Source organism: Ailuropoda melanoleuca, chromosome 6 (assembly GCF_002007445.2).
Source record: "Ailuropoda melanoleuca isolate Jingjing chromosome 6, ASM200744v2, whole genome shotgun sequence".
NCBI lineage: Eukaryota > Metazoa > Chordata > Mammalia > Carnivora > Ursidae > Ailuropoda > Ailuropoda melanoleuca.
In genome coordinates, this window is record NC_048223.1 from 18829688 (window position 1) to 18851043 (window position 21356).

Genomic DNA, 21356 nt, shown 5'->3' on the forward strand with positions numbered 1-21356 from the left:
TCACCTGTTCGAGGAGCAAACCTCCTGGAAGAACGGTGCTACAAACTGGAAAAACAAGACTGTAGGGACAGCAAAGGGGCTCTAGTACTCTAGTTGTCTGTCACAATTTACAATACCTAACAAGGAGACTAGCTAATCTAGAAATGATTGTTAACTCTGTCCTAGTATATTCTAGAGATATGCTTAAAACTTTAGTGGTTTTGAAACACCGCAACTACTTTGACTCTTCTAAACAAGTTTTACTTTAAAAAAGGAAATATAATAGGCTAACAAGCAAAACTAAAACCTATTTGCTCTTTAACAAATAACTAATATTTTAATGTTTTTTAAAAAAAATTCCTTTCAGATACTCTGATTAACCTTTAAGTGACATAAAAAAAGTTCCAGCATTCTTTAATACCAGTATTTTGCACAATTTAAGATACAGCCACTGAGTTTAGCATTTCAAGGGAAAAAAATTAAAAGAAAAAAGGAGAATGGTAACTCACTGAGAAGCTTATGTACTTAGTAAAGTTTAGTTTGTTTTGGATTCTTTAAAAAAATTAGGCCCAGAATTTTAGTTATCCTAGTTACCATCCCAATCAAATAGGACATCTATGTGTGGATTCTAGATAAAAGACAAGTACTTTGAACTAATAAACGTAAGACCCACTGATTGGACTGTTTGTTCAGAATCTCTTTTACTGGGTTTAGATAAGGAAGACTTCAATAAAGCTAACTATATATTGAGTTCCACTGATTAAAAATACAGTTTAAAAAAAACTCTGCTTTTGTGGTAAATTTCGAGACAAATCATAAATGTAAAGAACAATACTGTAAATATTGTACTGTTCACAGGTATTTGTTGGAGAAGTGAAATGCTTGAATTCAAACTATCAAAATTCTGACCTTTCAAAATAGGTTTTCTAATTTCCTGCAAATCAGAAACTGTTTTTAAACTCTTAAAATGTCAATTTCAATTAAAAAAATCCTTACAGATAAATGTTAAAGTTATTCCTATTAGTCTCAATTATTTCTTACTCTCAACTATATATTGAACATAGAACCAGCTTCTAAATTAACATCTAATGAAGAACATTTTCAATGTAAAATAAAACTAGGCAATTGTATTAATACAACTTACGTAAGAAAGTCTGAGTGTTGAGTTATCAAAATTCGGAATTAAATTTCTATAAGAGTGAAAACTTTCAGTCTCTTCTTAATATTCAAAACCAGCAACTTCCCATGAGACTAGAAAGTTAGCAGAGAGGATCAAACAGATTTAAGCACTGCTCGACTTCTTCTAAAGTGATGCACTCTTTTATCCTACAAAAGACAGAAATAGTCCTTTTTTACTTCATTGCAAATTTTGCATTATTGCTATGACCAAAAGATAGCTACAAAGCATTTATTCTAGGTTTAAAAAAACTATATATAACAAGAGAAAAGTGATCCTGTCTGGGAAGCATTCCTGAACTTTAAGATAACAAATGACTAGTTTTATTCGATAATTTAAAAAGAAATCTCAGTAAACTCAGAAACAGAGGACTTGGGAGTCGATACCATTTTACGAACTCTTAATTAATGATTTGGCAGTGACGCCCCCAAAGACAGCTCGTGGAAAACATATTAAAAGTACTGTTTTTACAAACAGAAGTGCATCTGGTACAAATCACAGCTCGAGTACAGCATTCCACTTCAAACTGAAATGCTATGCTTTTAGGTTAAAAAAACCAAAAATTTTGGCATATTTAAAGTCATATCCTTAACCTGTGATGAAGACATATCATTCTTTAGGAAATGAAGAGTAAATAAAAAATATATGCAAAATCTTTCACTTTATGTCGCTTGCAGATGTGCAGATATTAGGAAGTAAAGGCCTTACAAAAAGGAATGGAGTAGAGTGAACTACTAATAACAAGATGGTATTTTCTTTTCTCTAAGAGCTTAACTGTGCCCTTTTCCTAGAGATTAAACTCAGTTGTCATATAAAGAAGAGTGGCTTCTGGAAATTTTGCAATCTGTCAACAAGATAATATCCTATTTAGGTTAAAACCCAGAAAAGTGGTCACAAACTCAAGTATCTTCAGAGATCAGGTAGGATGTGAAAGATTTTAAAGACAACGTGGAAACAGTGTATACCCTGCCTCAATGCATTCAAATTCAATTAAAACAACAACAACATTTAGCTAATCAAAATAGGTCTAGATACCAGACAACTTCAGACTACCAACTTTTGACTCCTGATCTAGAGAAACAGAAAATTGAAGGTTCAAAGTAAGGTTTTTGCCTAATACCAGGTGAAAACTCAAGTTTAAAGACTACTTTCTGGGGCGCCTGAGTGGCTCAGGTGTTAAGGGTCTGCCTTAGGCTCAGGTCCCCGCATCTGGCTCCCTGCTCAGCGGGAAGCCTGCTTCTCCCTCTCACACTCCCATGCTTGTGTCCCCCCCCCCCCCCCCCCCAAAAGAAANTTCTCTCTCTCTGTCTCCCTCTGTCAAATAAATAAATAAAATCTTTAAAAATAAATAAAGACTACTTTCTGCTTTGCAAACAAATCATTTAAGTACTACCTATTTAACCTTGAGAACTTTGGGCAAGATAGGCTGCCATATAATCCTAGTTCTTTCCTTTTAAATTATACTATGTATAATAATATAAGAGAACAAATGTTAAAACTTTTAAATGAGGGGCGCCTGGGTGGCTCAGTTGTTGGGCGTCTGCCTTCGGCTCAGGGCATGATCCCAGGGTCCTGGGATAGAGCCCCACATCGCGCTCCTCCACAGGGAGCCTGCTTCTCCCTCTCCCACTCCCCCTGCTTGTGTTCCCTCTCTCGCTGGCTGTCTCTCTCTCAAATAAATAAATAAATAATCTTAAAAAAAAATTGAGCTACCCTATGACCCAGCCATTGCACTACTGGGTTTTTACCCCAAAGATACAGACGTAGTGAAGAGAAGGGCCATATGCACCCCAATGTTCATAACAGCATTGTCCACAATAGCTAAATCGTGGAAGGAGCCAAGATGCCCTTCAACAGATGACTGGATTAAGAAGCTGTGGTCCATATATACAACAGAATATTATTCAGCTATCAGAAAGAACGAGTTCTCAACATTTGCTGCAACATGGACGGCACTGGAGGAGATAATGCTAAGTGAAATAAGTCAAGCAGAGAAAGACAATTATCATATGGTTTCTCTCATCTATGGAACATAAGAACTAGGATGATCGGTAGGGGAAGAAAGGGATAAAGAAAGGGGGGGTAATCAGAAGGGGGAATGAAACATGAGAGACTATGGACTCAGAAACAAACTGAGGGCTTCAGAGGGGAGGGCGGTGGGGGAATGGGATAGGCTGGTGATGGGTAGTAAGGAGGGTATGTATTGCATGGTGCACTGGGTGTTATACGCAACTAATGAAGCATCGAACTTTACATAGGAATCCGGGGATGCACTGTATGGTAACTAACATAATATAATAAAAAATCATTAAAAAAAAAACTTTAAATGAATATGTTTTACTTCCTGTTGAGAAGATGGTAAGAACCTAATCCTGCTATGGCTCTACTCTTCTGCATTAAATAGAAGTCCTTAGAATACTCTTTTAGAAAAGCTGAAAGTTTTCATCCTATGTCCATTCATAGAAAAAAACTATTCTCCTTTCCCTGTTTTAAGACACAAAGCAATGTTAAAACCTTCCCTTTGAATATTAAATGGTATAGTCATTTTGGAAAAAATCTAGCAATTTCTCAAAATGTTAAACGTAGTTACTATTACTCAGCAATTCCATTCCCAGGTATATACCCAAGAGAAATAAAAGCACATGTCCACAGAATAACTTGTCCATGAATGTTCACAGTATTACTCATCATAGTCAGGAAGTGGAAACAACCCAAACTGCCTATCAAATAGGAAACAAACAAGGTAGTATATCTATAAATAAAAAGAAATGAAGTACTGATACACATATAACGTTGATGAACCTCAAAAACATTATGCTAAGTGAAAAAGCCAGTCACAAAAGGTCAAATACTGTATTATTCTATTTATATGAAATGCCCAGAATAGGAAAATCTTAAAAAAAAAAAAAAAAAAAGGTTAGTGGTTCCCTAGGGATAGAGGAACTAGGGGAAATAAATAGTAACCACTAATGGGTAAAGGGGTGATTAAAATATTCTAAAAGTGATTGTGGTCATGACTGCACAACTCTGAATACACTAAAAAATGGAACTTTGTTTTATATGGGTTTACTGTATGGTATGTAGATTACATCTCAATAAACCTGTTACAAGAAAAAAAAAACTTTCCTTTGCACAATTCCTCCCCCATTAGAGTGACTTTAAAGTCTACTGGCACCATTTTTCCTATAGCAATTGCTCCCTTTGTGTCTCTGTGTTATATTTTGGTAATTCTCTTAATATTTCACATTGTATTATTATTTGTTATGGTGATCTTTGATCAGTGATTCTGAATCGCTGAAAGCTCCAATGACAACATTTTTTAGCAATAAAGTATATTTTAATTAAGGTATGTATACTGTTTTTTAGATATAATGCTATTGTACACTTCATAAGACTACAATACAGTGTAAACATAACTTTTATATGTACTGGTAAACAAAAAAAATTCATTTGACTTCCTTTATTGCATATTGACCCTATAGCAGTGGTATGAAACTCAACCTGAGGTATCACCAAGGTGTGTTCTGCTTTGTGTACCTAAAATATCCTCTTTTTCCATTTGGTCAAGCCAATATTCTCTTTCAACTCTCTTCTTTCACAACCTTTTCAATTATAAGCTTCTGCTAAAGGTTTCTTCCCTAAGGACAAACTACACTGTATCAAGGTTTTAGCAGCATAAAATAGCCAGGTAAAACACTCACAGAAGTCTTCTGAGTTACAGTCAAATGCCAAGGGTTCAATTAAATGCTCTATGTAATCTCAAAATGTATATACCACAGGAAAAAAAGATGCTTCCTAAGTGACAAATATGCTTTTTATCCTGTATACTATTCCTTTCATACCTTGAAGTAGTCATCTTGAGTAACAAGAGAGTTTCTCAGTCTGTTCTCTGGATTAAATAGACAAGATACGACAGTCTGTATGCTCCTGTCCACAGATTTCTGAAAAAAAGGGAAGTATTTTCAGTAATCTAAAGTCTATTCATTTTACTCACTTTAACAAGCTTTTTAAAGAAAACTGAATACATGTACTCCTTTCTAAAGAATTCTTACAAATCCATAAAATACCATTATGTAATTCACGATATTTTCATGTAATTTATTACATGTCACTTAATATGCAACTTTTTATCAAATTTTTAAAATATTTTAGAATTTTATTGATAGAGTACTGGTTGTAAAGCTCAATTTAGTAAAGCCCTCATCTATTTGCTTAAGGCTCTTTAATCTTTCCTGTTAAGATAAGAAACCGTAAACTTCCAACATTCCAAGAAAAAATATCCAGGATGAAATTTGATAATTATAACTATTTTAATCATCACTCAAATCAAGAATTTTTTTTTTTACTCTATAGTAGAGTAGTTCTCAACATTTTCTTCCACTGAGAAACACAAGGACAAAGTTCACACAATCCAATGGGAAATCTTCAATGTTATTACCCACATTCCTATCGCATCAACTACTTCCACATTCCCACCCACTCAAGAAAAACATATGAACAGTGAAGAGAGCACTGTTAGTAAAGGAATTTGTTCTAATGATTAAAAAAGAAGCAGCAACTCCACCTATTTCAGTATTTCAATTATCACTAGTGACTCCACCACTCTTGAGAGCTGCTACCATATATAATGTTATGAAGAAAATACCATAAATAATTGTGTATTACTATTTAATTAAGAAAATGTTTAAACGGGTAAAAAAAAAAGATAGGCATAATTCATACTCCTCTCTCTTTTGAAGAGTGGATTCTTGAGGAAACCTGTCTACTGCATTCCACCAAATTATGTTAATAGTTATTAACGTATGGTTTTAAAAACAGTAAAAATATAAGAAAGAAAAGGACTACTGAATCAGAAACTTTGTAAACACTGAAAGCTTGGGGGTACCTGAAATTTCATCAGCTTTTATAAAAACTGCCAAATTATTAGTCAGTTACTTAAGCTCTGTAATTTTTGGCTTCCATATTTCAATTTGAAAAAAGATGCTTGCATCTCAAAGGGCCATTATTAAAACTTCAAAAAATAATTGTGAAAATATAAATATCAATAAACAAAATTAGATGTTTGCCTTTTGTGGGCCATTTCCTGAGGATGAAGTAGCTTCATGAACTGAACATTCACTTTGCAAAACTTCTGTTCCTGGATCAACTTCATTACAGTGGTAGTTAACAGCAGTATAAGCCTATATTATGATAAAAGTATAATTAAAGAGATGTACATTAGATACATTTCTAAACAATCTGATCTTCAAAATAGGGGAGCTTATATTGAGCATTTAAATGTGGGTTGTGTTGAAGTTCAATTTACATTATTTCAGAAACTTTAAACTGAATAGCTGAAATGCACTAAGGCAGTCTTTTATTTGAAAAGTCTTCTGAACTTAAACAAAATCAGATTAGAAGGGCTTTAAGAAAAAGAAACTCCAACATGTAGTAATAGAATGAGAATCTCCCAGTGCATGAGAATTTCAACTCAAGTTCTATCACTCAAAGGTCCAATCCTGATAAAAGGTAAAGACTCAAGTGTTTTAGAGCTAACAGCCTCTTTTGTTTTATTTCTCATATAGCAGTATTAACAGCGAAACATTTGCTTCTCTTTAACAGATTTTTTTATGGGTAGAAAACAAGAGACAGTTTCAATACTAATTCCAAATTCATTGAATTAGAATTGGCACAGGTATGAAGACTACCTTTCTTAGATTATATATAATTTAGCACCTGTTGTATGCAGAGAAGCCATTGGCTTAAGCATATAAGAACAATCTGAGAAACAAAAAGCAGTTTCTCGCATTGAAGAACATACTTGAATTGACAAGAAATTAATAAAACATAACACATAATGTGAAAGGGAATTTAAAAATATGTCTAGGAATACATGAGGTGGCACAAGGCCAAGAAACATTTAATAGTTAAAATAAGAAAATATTTTAAAATAAGGAAAAGGAATGGGTGCCTGGGTATCTCAGTCTGTTAAATGTCTGACTCTTGATTTTGGCTTGGGTCATGATCTTGGGGTTGTGAGACTGAGGCCCGCATCTGGTCTGCAATGGGCGTGGAGCCTGCTTAAGTTTCTCTTTCCCTCTCCCTCTGCCCCTCCACTCTCTCTCCCTCTTCAAAAATAAATAAGTAAATAAAAAAATAAAAGGAAGTACGTTTGGCTAATTCACCTTACCGGGGGTATAACATAACTCCTTTGTTCTCCAGCAGGCCACTGTGGTGGCATCTTGAAAAAAAAAGAGAGAGAGAGAGAGAAAGGCAGTAACAATTAGTTAACCATTCTTATATATTTTCACAAATGTGAAGGATAGACAATGTTGAGGTATTTATCAAGCTGGATTCTTGAACTTGTAGTAAAAGAAATATAATGGAGGAAAGAAGTACTTTATGTTTCTAATACCTGAGGGTTACTTTCATATATAAACCCTAACTTTTTCTCAATTTTCTGTGTTGGCTTTCAGAAAAATTCAAAGACAATAGCTCTTTGAATTTATCACCATATATAATGGTCATGGGTCACAGATACGGTCCTATCTGTGGTAGAAATTCAGAGAACTACTACCTTGTAGTAGTCAACTGAAATAAACACTACCAAATATAATTGGAATTGAATGCTCTAAGACTTGAGTACTCATTTTATTTTGACCTAACCCACTAGAAAAACTGGCAAAAGTCAGTCTGAATGTTTCAGCTATTTGACTATAGAAGAGGACGGCAAATCTTATAAGATAGTACAAGAGAAAACTTTGTGCTAAGTATATTCCTGTCAAAATTTCGTTCCCTTTTTTCCAAATAATTGAAGGTCCTAATTCTAGACTAATTCTTTTTCCCTTATTTTAAGCATACTCAACTAGTTTAAATGATAAACTACTGGAGAAATTTATATAAATAAAGGCCTCAATAATATTCCAAAGTAAATCATGTTGTTCCCTCTTAAATTACCTGGTAATTATATACAGGCAGCTGATATCCAGTGATGACCTGAACAGGTGAACTTGGATAAGGAGGATATGCCTGAGAATAAAGTTTATACAAAGAACTCATTAACAAGGAAAATTCTTGAAAATTAGAAAAAAGTATTATTCCTAATAGAACCAAAGTATGAAAACAAAGAAATTTTATTTATTTATTTATTTTTTAAGATTTTATTTATTTATTCGACAGAGATAGAGACAGCCAGCGAGAGAGGGAACACAAGCAGGGGGAGTGGGAGAGGAAGAAGCAGGCTCATAGCAGAGGAGCCTGATGTGGGGCTCGATCCCATAACGCCGGGATCACGCCCTGAGCGGAAGGCAGACACTTAACCGCTGTGCCACCCAGGCGCCCCAGAAATTTTATTTTTCTATACACAAATGTAGAATTCTATTGAAGTGTTTGGCTTCATGAAGAAATGTTAGTCTTTTGGGTGGGGAGGAGGAAGAGATAAATGAAGGAAGTGACGACTTTGCCCATCTATGTTTATCTTACTTGTATATTTATCCCCACTAAAAAGTTTCTTCCTTATACTGGTGATAAAGCTCTATTAGAATAGATTTCCATGTTTAAGTTACATTAATACATTTGTTATTTCTTTGCTAAAACATTTTAAAGCAATTTTGTATTTCTTTGGGGGTAATATGTAGTCAATGTGTAGTCCTCCCACACTCTTTATGGCTCTTTCTGTATTTCACTTCTACAAGTTAAAGGCCATATTTAACCTAAAACTGAAAAAAATAACAGAATATCTTACATCTTTCAATAATATTTATTGATTGAAATCATCTCTGTAATATTATACATGAATAGACTCAAGTAATACCTCACAGTGTTAGGAACAAGTAGGGATTTTCTTCAAATCATGTTTAGAGCAAGGAAAATAACAAATATATACCCCACATTTCATATAGATGAAAAATGTAAACAAAGGAGAGATACTACAGAACTACTTCACTACTATTTCTCTTTCCTGCAAATAAAATGTCTTTCAAACTGAAGAAAGTAAAATTAAAAAAAATCACTGTTATTCATCACCACTAGGAGATAGTGAGTATTCCAAATCCCATTTCAAATATTAAGGAAACCAGGACCAAACAAAATTATATGCCACAAATGCAGAGAATTTACAAATATAGTTGTCTTCAGAAACCTATCCATTCTAGAACCAGAATACATCCAGAAGTCATGAATCTGTATGAGAAGACATCTGAAAATCACTGCAAATAGAGAATAACCAGAACTGCCAAACTTAGAGAAGAATAAACCAGGCAAACCTATGAGGAAAGCTGCCTTCGAATATTTTAGGAGCTATCACGTGGTGGGGAAAATGGATGAGTATGTTCTATGTGGGTACAGAGGTCAGTTCTAAGATAAAGGTTTACAAACTATATAGAAGCAGGTTTTAGCTTGGTATAAAGGAACAAAACTTAAGAACCAAAGATTTCTAACAGAAGTAACAGATTTCCTTCCCATCACTCAAAATACTCAAACAGAAAGTATTATCACTTATTATGGAAATTCCACAATTCCTTATTTCACAGAGAGTAAAAGTTAGACTGGCTTATTTTTAAGGTGTCCCCATCAATAAAATCTCCAATACCATTAAAAAAAGGAAAAAAGAAAGAAGAATATAGGTAATTCTTACCTGAACATACTGAGTTATAGGATTCATCATGGTTGGAGGCTGCATATAAGTTTCAGTGCTTGGATTACTCCAGACACTCTGAAACTGTGGTGGAGGAGGAGGATTAAAAACCAAAGGACGAGGCTGCACATGATAAGCACCTTTTTAAAGAATAAAATGAAAACAAAGCCCACTTTTAGTTTTCTGAAAAGTTACACATGTCAAAAAGAACAACTCTTGTCTTTACTCACATAAATTTTGTTTCCTGATTGCAGGTCCCAGTTTCAGCTTTTTACCATGGAAATTGATCTGTGACTGAAAATAAAACAGTAACAAAACTAAAATCACTTTCAAAGTCTTTAATTTCAAGACTTTGGTAAACACCCCAGGTCTTCTAAAATTCCTACCATCAAAGAAGATCAATAGTAACAACATACACAATCAAAATTTATCAGCATGAAGCTACCTTAACCTCACCACTCAAGTGTTGAAAAGAGTCTTGGAATTTGATTAAAAAAATTTGCATTCTGTCTAAAATCTTTCCTGTCTCTAGTTCATGAAGCCAGATGTCCAAATACAAATAAACAGATCTGACAAGTTACATAAGATTATTCTAGGTTTGGTTTTCAAACAGGAAGTTTATTTTTATATTTTATACAAGGCTATATATATTCAGGACTCAAACAACACTTCATCCTTAAGCTAATTAAGAGACTTTGCCACAAGATTACTTACTTCTACTATCTTCTGCACATCCACATCATTATAAAATGAAACAAATCCATAGCTAGAAAAACAGATAAATAATGTATAAAAATCACCAGCATAACAGTACAAAACTAATATTCCATGAAATAATTGACAGAGTGATAATGATAAAGAATGAAGAATATACTGAGACAAATATTTGCTAGGTGTACGTGATCGATCCTCCATAAATATTACTGCTTTTTGTTTTCTTCCCATGATCTATGTCAGAATGTGTGAAGATTAATGTAGTGTAGGACATCATTTGTTAACAGAAAATTCGTATCTCTGAACCTGAATTTATTATCTAAGGTGAGACGGTTAAAATTAAAGATACTGTATAATACATGAAGAAAACAACTTTTTGATAAAACTGATTAATCCACTTGAGTAAAATAAATGAAGATGAGAAATATTTACATAAAAACACTGTGAAAATAACTAAATAGAAGAGATGACAACAAAATGTTATCCTTCATATGAAAGAAAGGAACAAAACAACAAATTTACGCAAGTGTAAGAACACAGATTTTGAATTCTTCCATGTTACTCTACATAGATACTACAGCTCAGTTATTTTATATCTTCATACAGACCATGTTTTACTCACCCTTTGGACACACCAGTTCGATCCGTGATTATCTTCACTTCTTTTACTGAACCATATCTAGCAAAGAAACTTCTAATTTCAGTTTCATCCATCTATGAAGAAGAATTTGACTTCAGCATTCAAAATTTTCAATTATACTATAAAGATTTGAAGATGTGGAAATATCTCCCCTAAGTATCCCCAAACCACCTGCAAATCTTCGTCAAAGATACTTTTAGTCTATATAGGTTAAACATAAAACCAATTCCAAACCAGCATGAAATACCAAAAAACCTTATGTTTACAACAGGGCCCAAAACCCATTACTCACTAAATATTTTTTTAAATAAATAAAACAGGAATACAATACCCTAACATCAATTCCACCAACAAAAACGGTGTTTGGCATGATTTTGCCTTCTGGTAAAACATAGCCTTGGCTGGTTGTAGTTGATGAGGACTGAGTGCTGGCCTCTCTGGAGATGGTTGAGTTTGGAGTCTCAGGATTTGCAGCAGACTGTAATTTGGAAAGTAGATAGCATCACTTGACATTCAGGCAAAAACCATACAAGATATGAAATATAATATTTGTATTTAAAATATAAAATATTTTCATAAAAATTACATTTATAGTAAATTGGCCAGCAATACAACTCAATTCAGGCTTAGGATTAAAAATAAGGTATACCTTAGGATTAAAATTTAGGGATACCCGAGTTGCTTAATCAGTAAAATCATGATCTCAGGGTCGTGAAATTGAGCCCCATGTCGGCTCCTTGCTGTGTGTGGTGCCTGCTTGAGATTCTCTCTCCCTCTACCCCTTCCTAACCGCCCCCTCTCTAAAAATCAAATCAATTCAAGTAAGAGTAGATCAGCATGAAATTTTAACAAAAAGTACCTTCTTAAAACCAGTGCTGCTCATCATCGCTCACGTAAAGTAGAAAACTGACTTTATACTGAGTTGTGAACTGGAAAGCTCAGATTTGTAAAAATAGTTATTAAAGTCATCCTGTTATATGCCAGTAAGCATACTTTCACTTTACTGAGTACCTTATTATAAAGCATGGGAAATCTTTGAAAAACATGAACGAACTTTTAAAAAATCTGCAATAAAAACACACATCAAAGATTTAAACCGATTTGCTCTGCCTCCTCTTTCTAGTCACCAAAATTAACACAGATTTTATAATTAAATACTCCATGTGTTAGTATGAGTTTATTTTGGAAATGGTCATGAAAATATTATTTGCTCACATATCATAGCTCCTGCTAAAAAAGGCTTATAATCCTTTCCTCTAGTGCTAGGGTGTTCAAAGCATCTTTTCAAATGACATTTTTCTTCTTCAATAACACCAAATCAATCCCACTGATAATTCTAATTTTCACAGAGGGCTGATAGAAATAAATGATACTATCTTTATTTTCAGATAAAGAGAACCACACATGAAACTCATTATTTTTCTGGATTCTGATTCAGAACTCTAGTCTTTCCATACTAAGATCAATGTAAACTTTCCTGAAGCAAAATTTACTGGTAATATATATGTTGGAAAAGTAGTACAGTATAGTGAAAAAAAACTGATTTAGTCAGGAGATCTAGGTTCATGTCCCTTACCAGGTTATAAGCCACTTACTTGGCAGCTGTTTATATGTGGGAAAATTGCTTTGAGAATGAAGTGAGATAACATCTGTGAATTCATCTTGTAAAGTATAATGTGGTATGCCAATATAAGTTAGTGTCTTGTTATTTGAATTTATTTCCAATAGGTTAAAAATTTTCTTTCCTGGTTTTACTATTTACTTATTTATTTTGTAGATGTTTTATTCATTAACAACTAATTTCAACTGGAACTTCGAGGAACTAGTTTATGGCGCATCCACTTATTTAGAGTTCATTTATGAAGCGCCTACTGATTGTAAGAGGAAAATACAAAGGGCTGCAAGAGAGATAAACCTGTTATACTTCCTCTTATGGAGAAAAACAAGGACAAAAAAACAACTGATACATATTTTTTAACAGGCAAGCACAGTAATTTTTATAGAAATTCATAACAATACTAAAGTAGGTAGAATTCCTATTTTGTTAGATGCTAGAAGTTACTGATAAATGTAAGATTCTACAAATTGTTTACTAATTAGAGATGAAATCAAAACTATCAAATCACCAAATGTGTTTTGGTTTTTCTCTATTAATTTATGCACATATAATTGAACCTTGAAAACATGGATTTGAACTGTCCAGGTCCACTTATTCAGAGATATATTTAAAAATACAGTACAGTACTGTAAATGCATTTTTCTCTTCCTTATAATTTTAACATTTTTTTCTCTTATTTTATTGTAAAAATATGGCATATAATCCATATATATAATCCATGCAAATTGTGTTTATCAATGGTTTATGTTATTAGTAAGGCTCCTCGTCAACAGTAGGCTACTAGCAGTTAAGTTTTGGGGGAGGCAAAAATTATATGCTGACTTTTGGGTTTGTGTGGATGGAGATGGGGTCAGCGTGCCTAACCTCTGCATTGTTCAAGAGTCAACTGTACTTACTTTTACGTGTTTCTATTTGGGTACTTCCTAATTCTTTCCTGTAACTATAGTATAGTAGTATTTCATGATAATGAAGTAACATGAAAACCTCTTTCTGAAGTTTTTCCATTTTTTGTTTTTAGTTTCCTAATTTTAGTTTTTTCTAGTGGGACTATATTACATAAGCCACATATTTTGAACTATTGAAACCTGACTAGGTTTCCCTTCACTACAACTTAGAATCCTTTTCAGTTAGCTCTTTCAAAAGTCCAAGACAAATAAAACAAAACAGTGGTTCTGAAATTCTTATACATTTTCTTTTCTCCTTCTCAATTTCCCCTTTATCTGTGGTTGAACTTTAGACAGTTTCTATTTGACAAACTATTTAGTATTATCTGCCTGTGAATGACAATGGATGAATGTATTTTAATTTGGAGGTGTATAATGTCAGGCCAGAAAACTGTGCCAGATTATAATTATTTATGATAATGTATTACTTCTTAACCAGGGGAGATTTTGTGGTCCAAGCACATTTTTGGTTGTCACAACTAAGAGATACTCATATCTGGTGGTAGAGGCTAAGGATACAGTAAACATCCTATAATACAAAAGCAGCTTCCCACAAGAAATTACCTGTCCTAAAATGTGAATAGAGTCATGGTTGAGAAGCCCTGTGACAGTGTGTCCAGAATTGAAAAGCAAAGTTCTAATTCTCATATTCTATTTACAGAAGTAAAATGAATACTTGAGACACTAAGCAGTAATTTGTGGGGTAGGGAATCCACTACATATTACAGGAAGTTTGGTTTGTGACTGCTTTATTGAAATTCACTTTTTGGTTAATTGAGGAATTAAATGTAATATTCATCAAATTATTTTACTGGTGTCTTAACATCTTAAGGCACGATCCTGTCTTAGTCCTCAGCCAGGAGGGGGCACTCAAAGCTAACAAAGTAAGTAAAGTACTCCATCCATTTAAAGAAGACTGATCAGGGATTTTTAAGCCTCTACTGTGTACATTTACATATAATTATAATTTATATATACAACATCCACAACCAATAAACAACCTTTAATACTTTCAAACTACTGCTAAAAATACTCCACAAATAAATGCTAAGACTAAAGCAAAAATATGGTATTAAGTATTAAGATTAAAGTATTAATCTTAACCATCAATAGTTTACAGAAAATATATTTAAGGTGAATTTAACATGATAAGTAATTATTTTTCTTAATTATACCTTCAAGTGAGTTGGTGGGTTTTGAGATGAGTAATGCTAGGATATTAAGTAGGGGGGAACTTGGAGGCCATCATACACACAACTCTCATCACTGCTATTTACAGTAATATATTCTGTTATACTTAGTTAACGAAATGACAAAAATAACTAAAAGCTGAAAAATACCTGTATCATTACTAAAGCTCCTGGGCTGTCAGCTAACATTATTTAATTCAACTATTATATTTACATACAAGCAAACTAAGTAATCTATCTATAACTGATCACAAAAAAAGGTCTAATTTGTAGTCATCAGAGTTCTATCCACAGAAGAAATAGCTAATAAAGAGAAAAGCTAAAAGGAAATAGGAAATAGAAATCAGAATAAAACTTCCTAAGTAAATCCCAGAGTGGACTCTTATGGGGGGGAAATCCAAACAATAAACAAAGCTAAGCAAGAAAAATTGCAAGAAAGCAAAAATATACATTTGTCTTGAAAAAGGTGATATGACCACAGATTATAAGACAATGCTATGTAAAAACTCTCTGGAGTAAATTTGGAAATCTTGATGAAATGGCCAACTTTCTAGAAAAATGTCAATTTTAAAAAACAATCTTAGGAAAGGAAAGAATACTTGATTCTTAGCTTAGTTTCACTGGGAGTTTTTTCAAACTGTAAAGAAACAGATTATTTGTGCATGTGTAGGTGTGCGTGTGTGTGTGTGGAGGACACCAAGACAGAAACAATGGTAGATGAAAGACAATGTAGGAGAAAAAAAATTCAGGGGTGCCTGGCTAGCTTAGTTGGTGGAGTGTCTGATTCTTGATCTTGGGGTTAGGAGTTTAAGTTCCACGTTGGTTAATTCACTTTAATTGAAAAAAATTCCAGAGAAAAGAGGGGAAAAGAGTATTACTCAATTCATTTTACAAAACTAACACCCAAATAACAAAACCTTATCAAAATGGTCCGCCTCTCTCCCTAACACAAAGATGCAAAATTCCAGCAGTATCTAAAAAACATACAATTAAGAACACAGTTCATATTGAAAATTCAAGGATGGTTCATTCTTAGGAAATCTAGTACTGTAACTCACCAATGAAAAAGCATTTTATAAAATACAGCATTCATTTTTCGGTTTTCAAAAACCTAAGTAATAGGGAAGAATCTTCTTCTCTGTTGATGTAATTTTAAGCTAACATCAGGCTTAAAATGAAACAGCCATTTCCACTGAAATTAGGAAATAAAGGCAACTCTTAATTACCGCTGTAAATGAAGAATTAGTAAGAGTTCTTATAAATCCTTAAAGATAAATATCCCAAAAGAAAGGTGCATTAAGAATTTATAAAAAAGAAATTTTGAAAGCTAATGACTTCAACTTCATTAATGATCCTAAACAAAAGCCATATCAAAACATATTTTCCAGCTATTAGATTGGCAACTTTAAAAAGTATAATAAATCTCATTGGAAGACTGTGGAGAAGAGATGACTGTATATACAGTGGGAATACACACTGATACCTGTTCCATTAAGAGTAACTTGGAAAGATATACTATAATTTAAAATTATTATAAAATGGGCATAATCCTTTCACCCAGTTGGTTTCCACTCCTGGCAATTAATTTCAAGGAATTAATGGAATAAGTATGCCAAAACATTTGCACACATTTACTTACCACAGTATTGTTTTTATACAGAAAAAGTATTCATTATAAGGATATTTAATAAAAATAAGTAATGACATAATCTTAAGAGCCTTAACATTATATATTTGAAATCATTTTAAATTTATCTTTGAAATAAGGTCCACTATGTTGGGTGAAGGATACAGGATATACAATAAAATAGTATTATGTGGCATTGTACAAATTTTATGAATTAAAGTTTACCTATCTACACGAAATACATGCATAAAAACAATCTGGAAGTGCATACATACAGCAAACTTGACCAGTGTTTAGAGGTGTTGGGACGGACCTGTTTTCTTACATCGATTACTTTCAAATGAGTTAATACACTACAGTTATAATCAGAAAAAAAAAAAGCTATTAGCATCTCCCCCCTTTTCCTCTAAAAATGTAGAGAAAAAAATACTAGAATTTTTTTTATAGTAACTCAGTGATTAAGTAATTAGTAACATGAATAACGACATAACACAAAAAATTATTACAGGATAATACATATAATTTTACATTTTCATTTTAGTATTTATAGGTAGGAATATAAACTACATAAATTTCCTCTCTTTAGCTCTGAAACTGGAGAATAATAATGATCATACTATGAATCCACATAGTATATAATACATCCGTGACGTAAAGTTTGGTCAGAAGTGTTCAGAATTGCATCTTGCGGTGATCAACTCTACATTTACCCAAACTCACGTAAACGTACACCCAAAGAGCAAGTATTACTCAATGTACGGTATGTTTAAGTTCCTGGTTTATCTGGAGGGAGAAAAGTGTCCCCCCCCACCCCCGCAAAGCTCAGGTCCACGGTCCCGCCGAGCATAGGCGGCCAGACCTCGTGCAGTAATGATGGCGTCGGGCGAGTTTTCCGCCTGTGGTCGCCGCACGAGGAAGCCCCCAGCACCAGATCAAGCGTCAGGGGCCGCCACCGAGGCACTCCAATCCCAGTCCGCCTGCCGCCCGGCTCCCCGCGTGAGCGCACCGCCCTGCCCCCCCCCGAACCGGCCCCCACCCTATCCGGGGGGCCAGGAAGGAACCACTAGCCCAGGAAACCCTGGCCCTCAAAGTCAACAGGCGAGTCCCTCAAAGAGCCTACACCAGGAGGCGTTTGGGAGGCGGCAGCCCGACGCCATCTCGCGGAGAACGCGCTGCCTCCTCTCCACAAGGTAAGCGGGGGAAGGGAGGCCTGCCGGGTGGGGGTGGGGCGGGCGCGCGGTTCCCCCTCCACCCAGTCCCGGAGGCCCGCTCCGCGGGCTGCCCCCATAGCCCAGCCGGCCCTGGCGGGAGGCAGGCGGGGCGTCGTGAAGGCCGCGACCCTGACCATGCACGTGGTCGGCGGGCGGGACACCGAGTCCTCAGGGCCGACCCCACCACGACACCCGCGGGCAGCCCGCCCCTCCTCCAACCCTCTGGGCCTCCTCACCCGCCTCTCTCAGGCCTTGTCTGTGGTGCACCCAGAAACAGTGAGGCGGAGTGACCCCGCTTTCAGCCCCCTCTTGCGCCGCGCTAAAAAGCCGGGTTTCCGTCCCCCGGGAGCACTCAGCCCGGCGTGTACCCTTCAGGCCTTTTCCTCAACTCACCATGATGGCGGCAGCTAGCAGTTCCCGCTGGTGGGGCTCGAGGAGGAGCGGAGGCTGCGCTTCAGGCACCACTCTTGGGGTTGCTGTTGGCTCTGCTCGTGGCGCTGCCCGGCTTCGACTGGGCAAAGGGATTAAAGTCAGAGGTCTGAGGAAAATCAATGGCGAGCGGCAAGGCCGAGGAGCCCGAAGAGCTGAGCGGCGAGGCTGAGGGGCGCTGGCGAACTGAGGCGTGGCCTGCGGGGCTCCCGGAGGTGGCTCCTGCGCCGGGTACGGGGCTCGTGGTAGACGCCTCAGCCAATGGGTGGCAGCCCCCCGCCCCTTGCGGGAGGGGGGGGTTTGGGGGGGACGTCGGCTCCCCGATCGGGGGGTGTACAGGGGATGCGCGCGCGCCGGCCCTCGGCAGCCGGGGAAGTACCGCCCTGAAACAGACTGGCACACTCCCCCCCCGACACAGGTGTCACCCCGAAAATGCCTTTGAGGTACACTTGAAATGAGTATGCGTCTTTAAATATGTAAAATTTTTAAAAAATTTAATGCTTCTAGGTCCTAGTTTCAAAATGGCGCCCTGAACGCGTAGGATTAGCCCGATCATGATTACCCTATCATCGACCCCCAAATCGATTAAAAGCCTACAGAAATAGAAAATAGAATCAAGTCTATAAACAATAAAGAAGGAGACCCTTAAAGTCCGCAAACTTGGGCGCTTTTCTGCCAAGTTTGACGTAGATGGAGTTGGATGGAAGAAACACCAGATAGGGCAGGCCAAGTTGGTCAGTGTTCACTAGTTCCAAGAAATGTGTTGATGGTATTGACTGACTAGAGCCAAGTACTACAGATACAGAATTCAAGAAAACAGGCAAACATTTCTTTCCTCAGGGAGTTTAAATTGTAAGGGCAAGAATTTATTTTCTAGGGCTTACAGGAAGAAACTAGGCCTGCTTAGAGAATTCTAGAACATTCTCAAGGTCTGAGAAACAAGGCCTAGAGCAAGGGTCAGCTGTAGAGCAGTTGGTGGAGCAAATCACACATGTTTGGGAACCACTCCAGCATTCTTTACTCATGGGATAACCGGCTATGACTTTAATCCTCAAATTTCACTTTTGTGCTGATGAAAAGCATTAAAATGTTACTTTGTGAGCTGGAATAGTAGTGGACTTTTGTAACCTGAAAACTTCCCCACTACCAACACCTAGCATTGCTGGATAAAATAATAACTAACCTTATTTTTAATATTCAGCCAAACCTACAAGAAATGAAGGGAAATTTCAAGATGCCAGAAATTAAACTGAAAACCAGAGTAGTTACTAAACTGATTCTTCTCTAGCCCTAAGTATGGGGGCTGGGGTGTAAGATGACCAATCAACTAGTTGCCCTGAATTTTCCTGGTTTTAGCGCTGAAAAAAACCCCAAACCCTAGAGAACCAGGTCCCAGGATAGTTGGTAATCCTAAGTGTGGGCAAGATGTTGTTAGTCTCTACCTGAGGCCCGGAAGTATATGGGCAGGAGAAAAGGGTTTGAAGTAGCTCAAGGTGGGAGCTGGAACCGAGTACACTACAGAAAGCCATTGTCCCTGAAAGACATCATCCTCAGGGAAAGGGTAAATTAGGGAAAATATAAAACACCCAGTAGATAACCAGATGAGGAAGCTTGTCCCATTTCTGTATGAAAAGAAAAAAATTATTTAACTCTGATGAAATTTTGAAATCCTATTGCCTGCATTTCATAAGAGTTTGAAGTTTAACTTTTAGCACTTACATGTTGTTAGAATCTCAAAACCTAAAAATTGATTCCCCAACCCCCTCCTGCTCCCCAAAAAGATCTCAGACAAGGGATCTGAAATGCCTTGCAGAAACAAATATAAAACCAGCCTGGAGGGATGTTTCCGTAGAAGGTTCAACGGGGATGCTCATAAGAAAGGACCCTTTGAGATTCACTCACAATGAAAAATATTAAAACACTATATACTTAGAGCAGTACACTCTATGTATAGTTTAAGGCGATTCTACTATTTTAACATGTAAACTTAAAGTCTAAAACTAATAAATGTCTTTACTCACTTCTAATAATTCAAAGCTCTTAGGATGTTTTAACTCTCTACAACCCCTCCAAATTTATAAAGTATTGTTATTATTCATTACTTTAGTTCTATCCTCTTTTCCTTCTATAAATTAGACATCATGGTTTTTGGACTCACCAACATTTGTAAAAATGTTTTGCTTACCATTTCTTTGCATATCTCAGATCTGTCTGGATTCTTTTCCTTATGCCTAAAGTAAATTCTATAGAATTTTCTTTAATGAGAGTGTGATGTGGTTAAGTGCCCAGATTTTTCCGCACCTGAAATACTTATTTTGCTCTTGATCATTGAAGATAATTCTACTGCATATGTAATTCTAGGTTTATAATTGTCTTTTTTTCTCAGAGTATTGAACATATTACTCTATTATCTTGTAGTTTCTGTTGCTACCAAGAAATCTGTTGATATAATTCTGGTTAAGATCTATTTTGCTTTGGTGTTCTAAAAAGTCACAATGATGTCATTAGGACAGTTTGAAAATTTTCTTCCACTTAGGAGTTTTTTGGCTTTGTGGGTTTGTGGATGAGCTTTCAACAGTTTTACCTGGCGGCATTCTGGGCGGCTCAATCAGTTAAGCATCTGCCTTTGACTCAGGTCATGATCCCAAGGTCCTGGGATCCAGCCTCATGTGAGGCTCCCTCCTTGGCGGGGAAACTTGCTTCTCCCTCTCCCTGCCTGCCCCCTGCTTGTGTGCTCTCTCTCTCTCAAATAAATAAAATAAATAATAAAATCTTAAAAAAATGTTTCACCCATTTTCTTGTCAAAGATTAACTGGTTAAAGAATTTAACCTATTTTCAATTCTTATAGTTTTCAATTCTTAGTTATTTTTGTCTAGATTATGACTTTTTCAAATGTTGGTGGTATTTCCTTGAAACCTTATGAAATCTTCACTTAATAGAAAAAAAACCTGTTATTTAAGATCAGCAGCCATTATTGAAATCAGTAGCCATTTCAATGTATTAAGATTGGTAGAATAATTCATACAAATTCAGAAATAAATCTCTGTATTGCTTCCTTATCCTCCAAAGACTAGAAGGAAAGGGAGAGGAAAAAAGGCTGATATTGACTCCTCTACTAGTTCTTTTGTGTTCCTAAAGCCTGGGATTTTTAATAGAAAGCTTATAATTAGTATAAGCCCTCTCAAGTTTCATTCACTTACAAACCATTTTCA

At 35.8% G+C, this 21356-nt stretch overlaps 1 protein-coding gene across 1 annotated transcript; it reads right to left on the minus strand.

The window, feature by feature from the left end:
• Positions 1-1251: 1251 nt before the first annotated feature.
• On the minus strand, positions 1252-18359 carry DAZL (deleted in azoospermia like). Its single transcript, XM_019795443.2, has 11 exons — positions 18108-18359; positions 11456-11602; positions 11107-11198; positions 10485-10536; positions 10001-10064; positions 9771-9910; positions 8093-8164; positions 7326-7376; positions 6223-6336; positions 4999-5097; positions 1252-1305 (listed from the first exon to the last, which is right to left on the minus strand). Exons 1-11 carry the CDS (start codon positions 18108-18110, stop codon positions 1252-1254), a joined length of 888 nt encoding a protein of 295 aa, XP_019651002.1. The 5' UTR covers positions 18111-18359.
• Between the last annotated feature and the right edge of the window lie 2997 nt (positions 18360-21356).

Bases quoted from the DNA above. Each gene is read 5' to 3' on its own strand.
- DAZL (XM_019795443.2), bottom strand. The intron at 9,911-10,000 runs GTGAGTAAAGAC...TTCTTTAAAAAG, and splicing joins AATCAGGAAACAAAATTTAT to GTGCTTATCATGTGCAGCCT. The intron at 1,306-4,998 runs GTATGAAAGGAA...TGTCTTTTGTAG, and splicing joins CTCAAGATGACTACTTCAAG to GATAAAAGAGTGCATCACTT.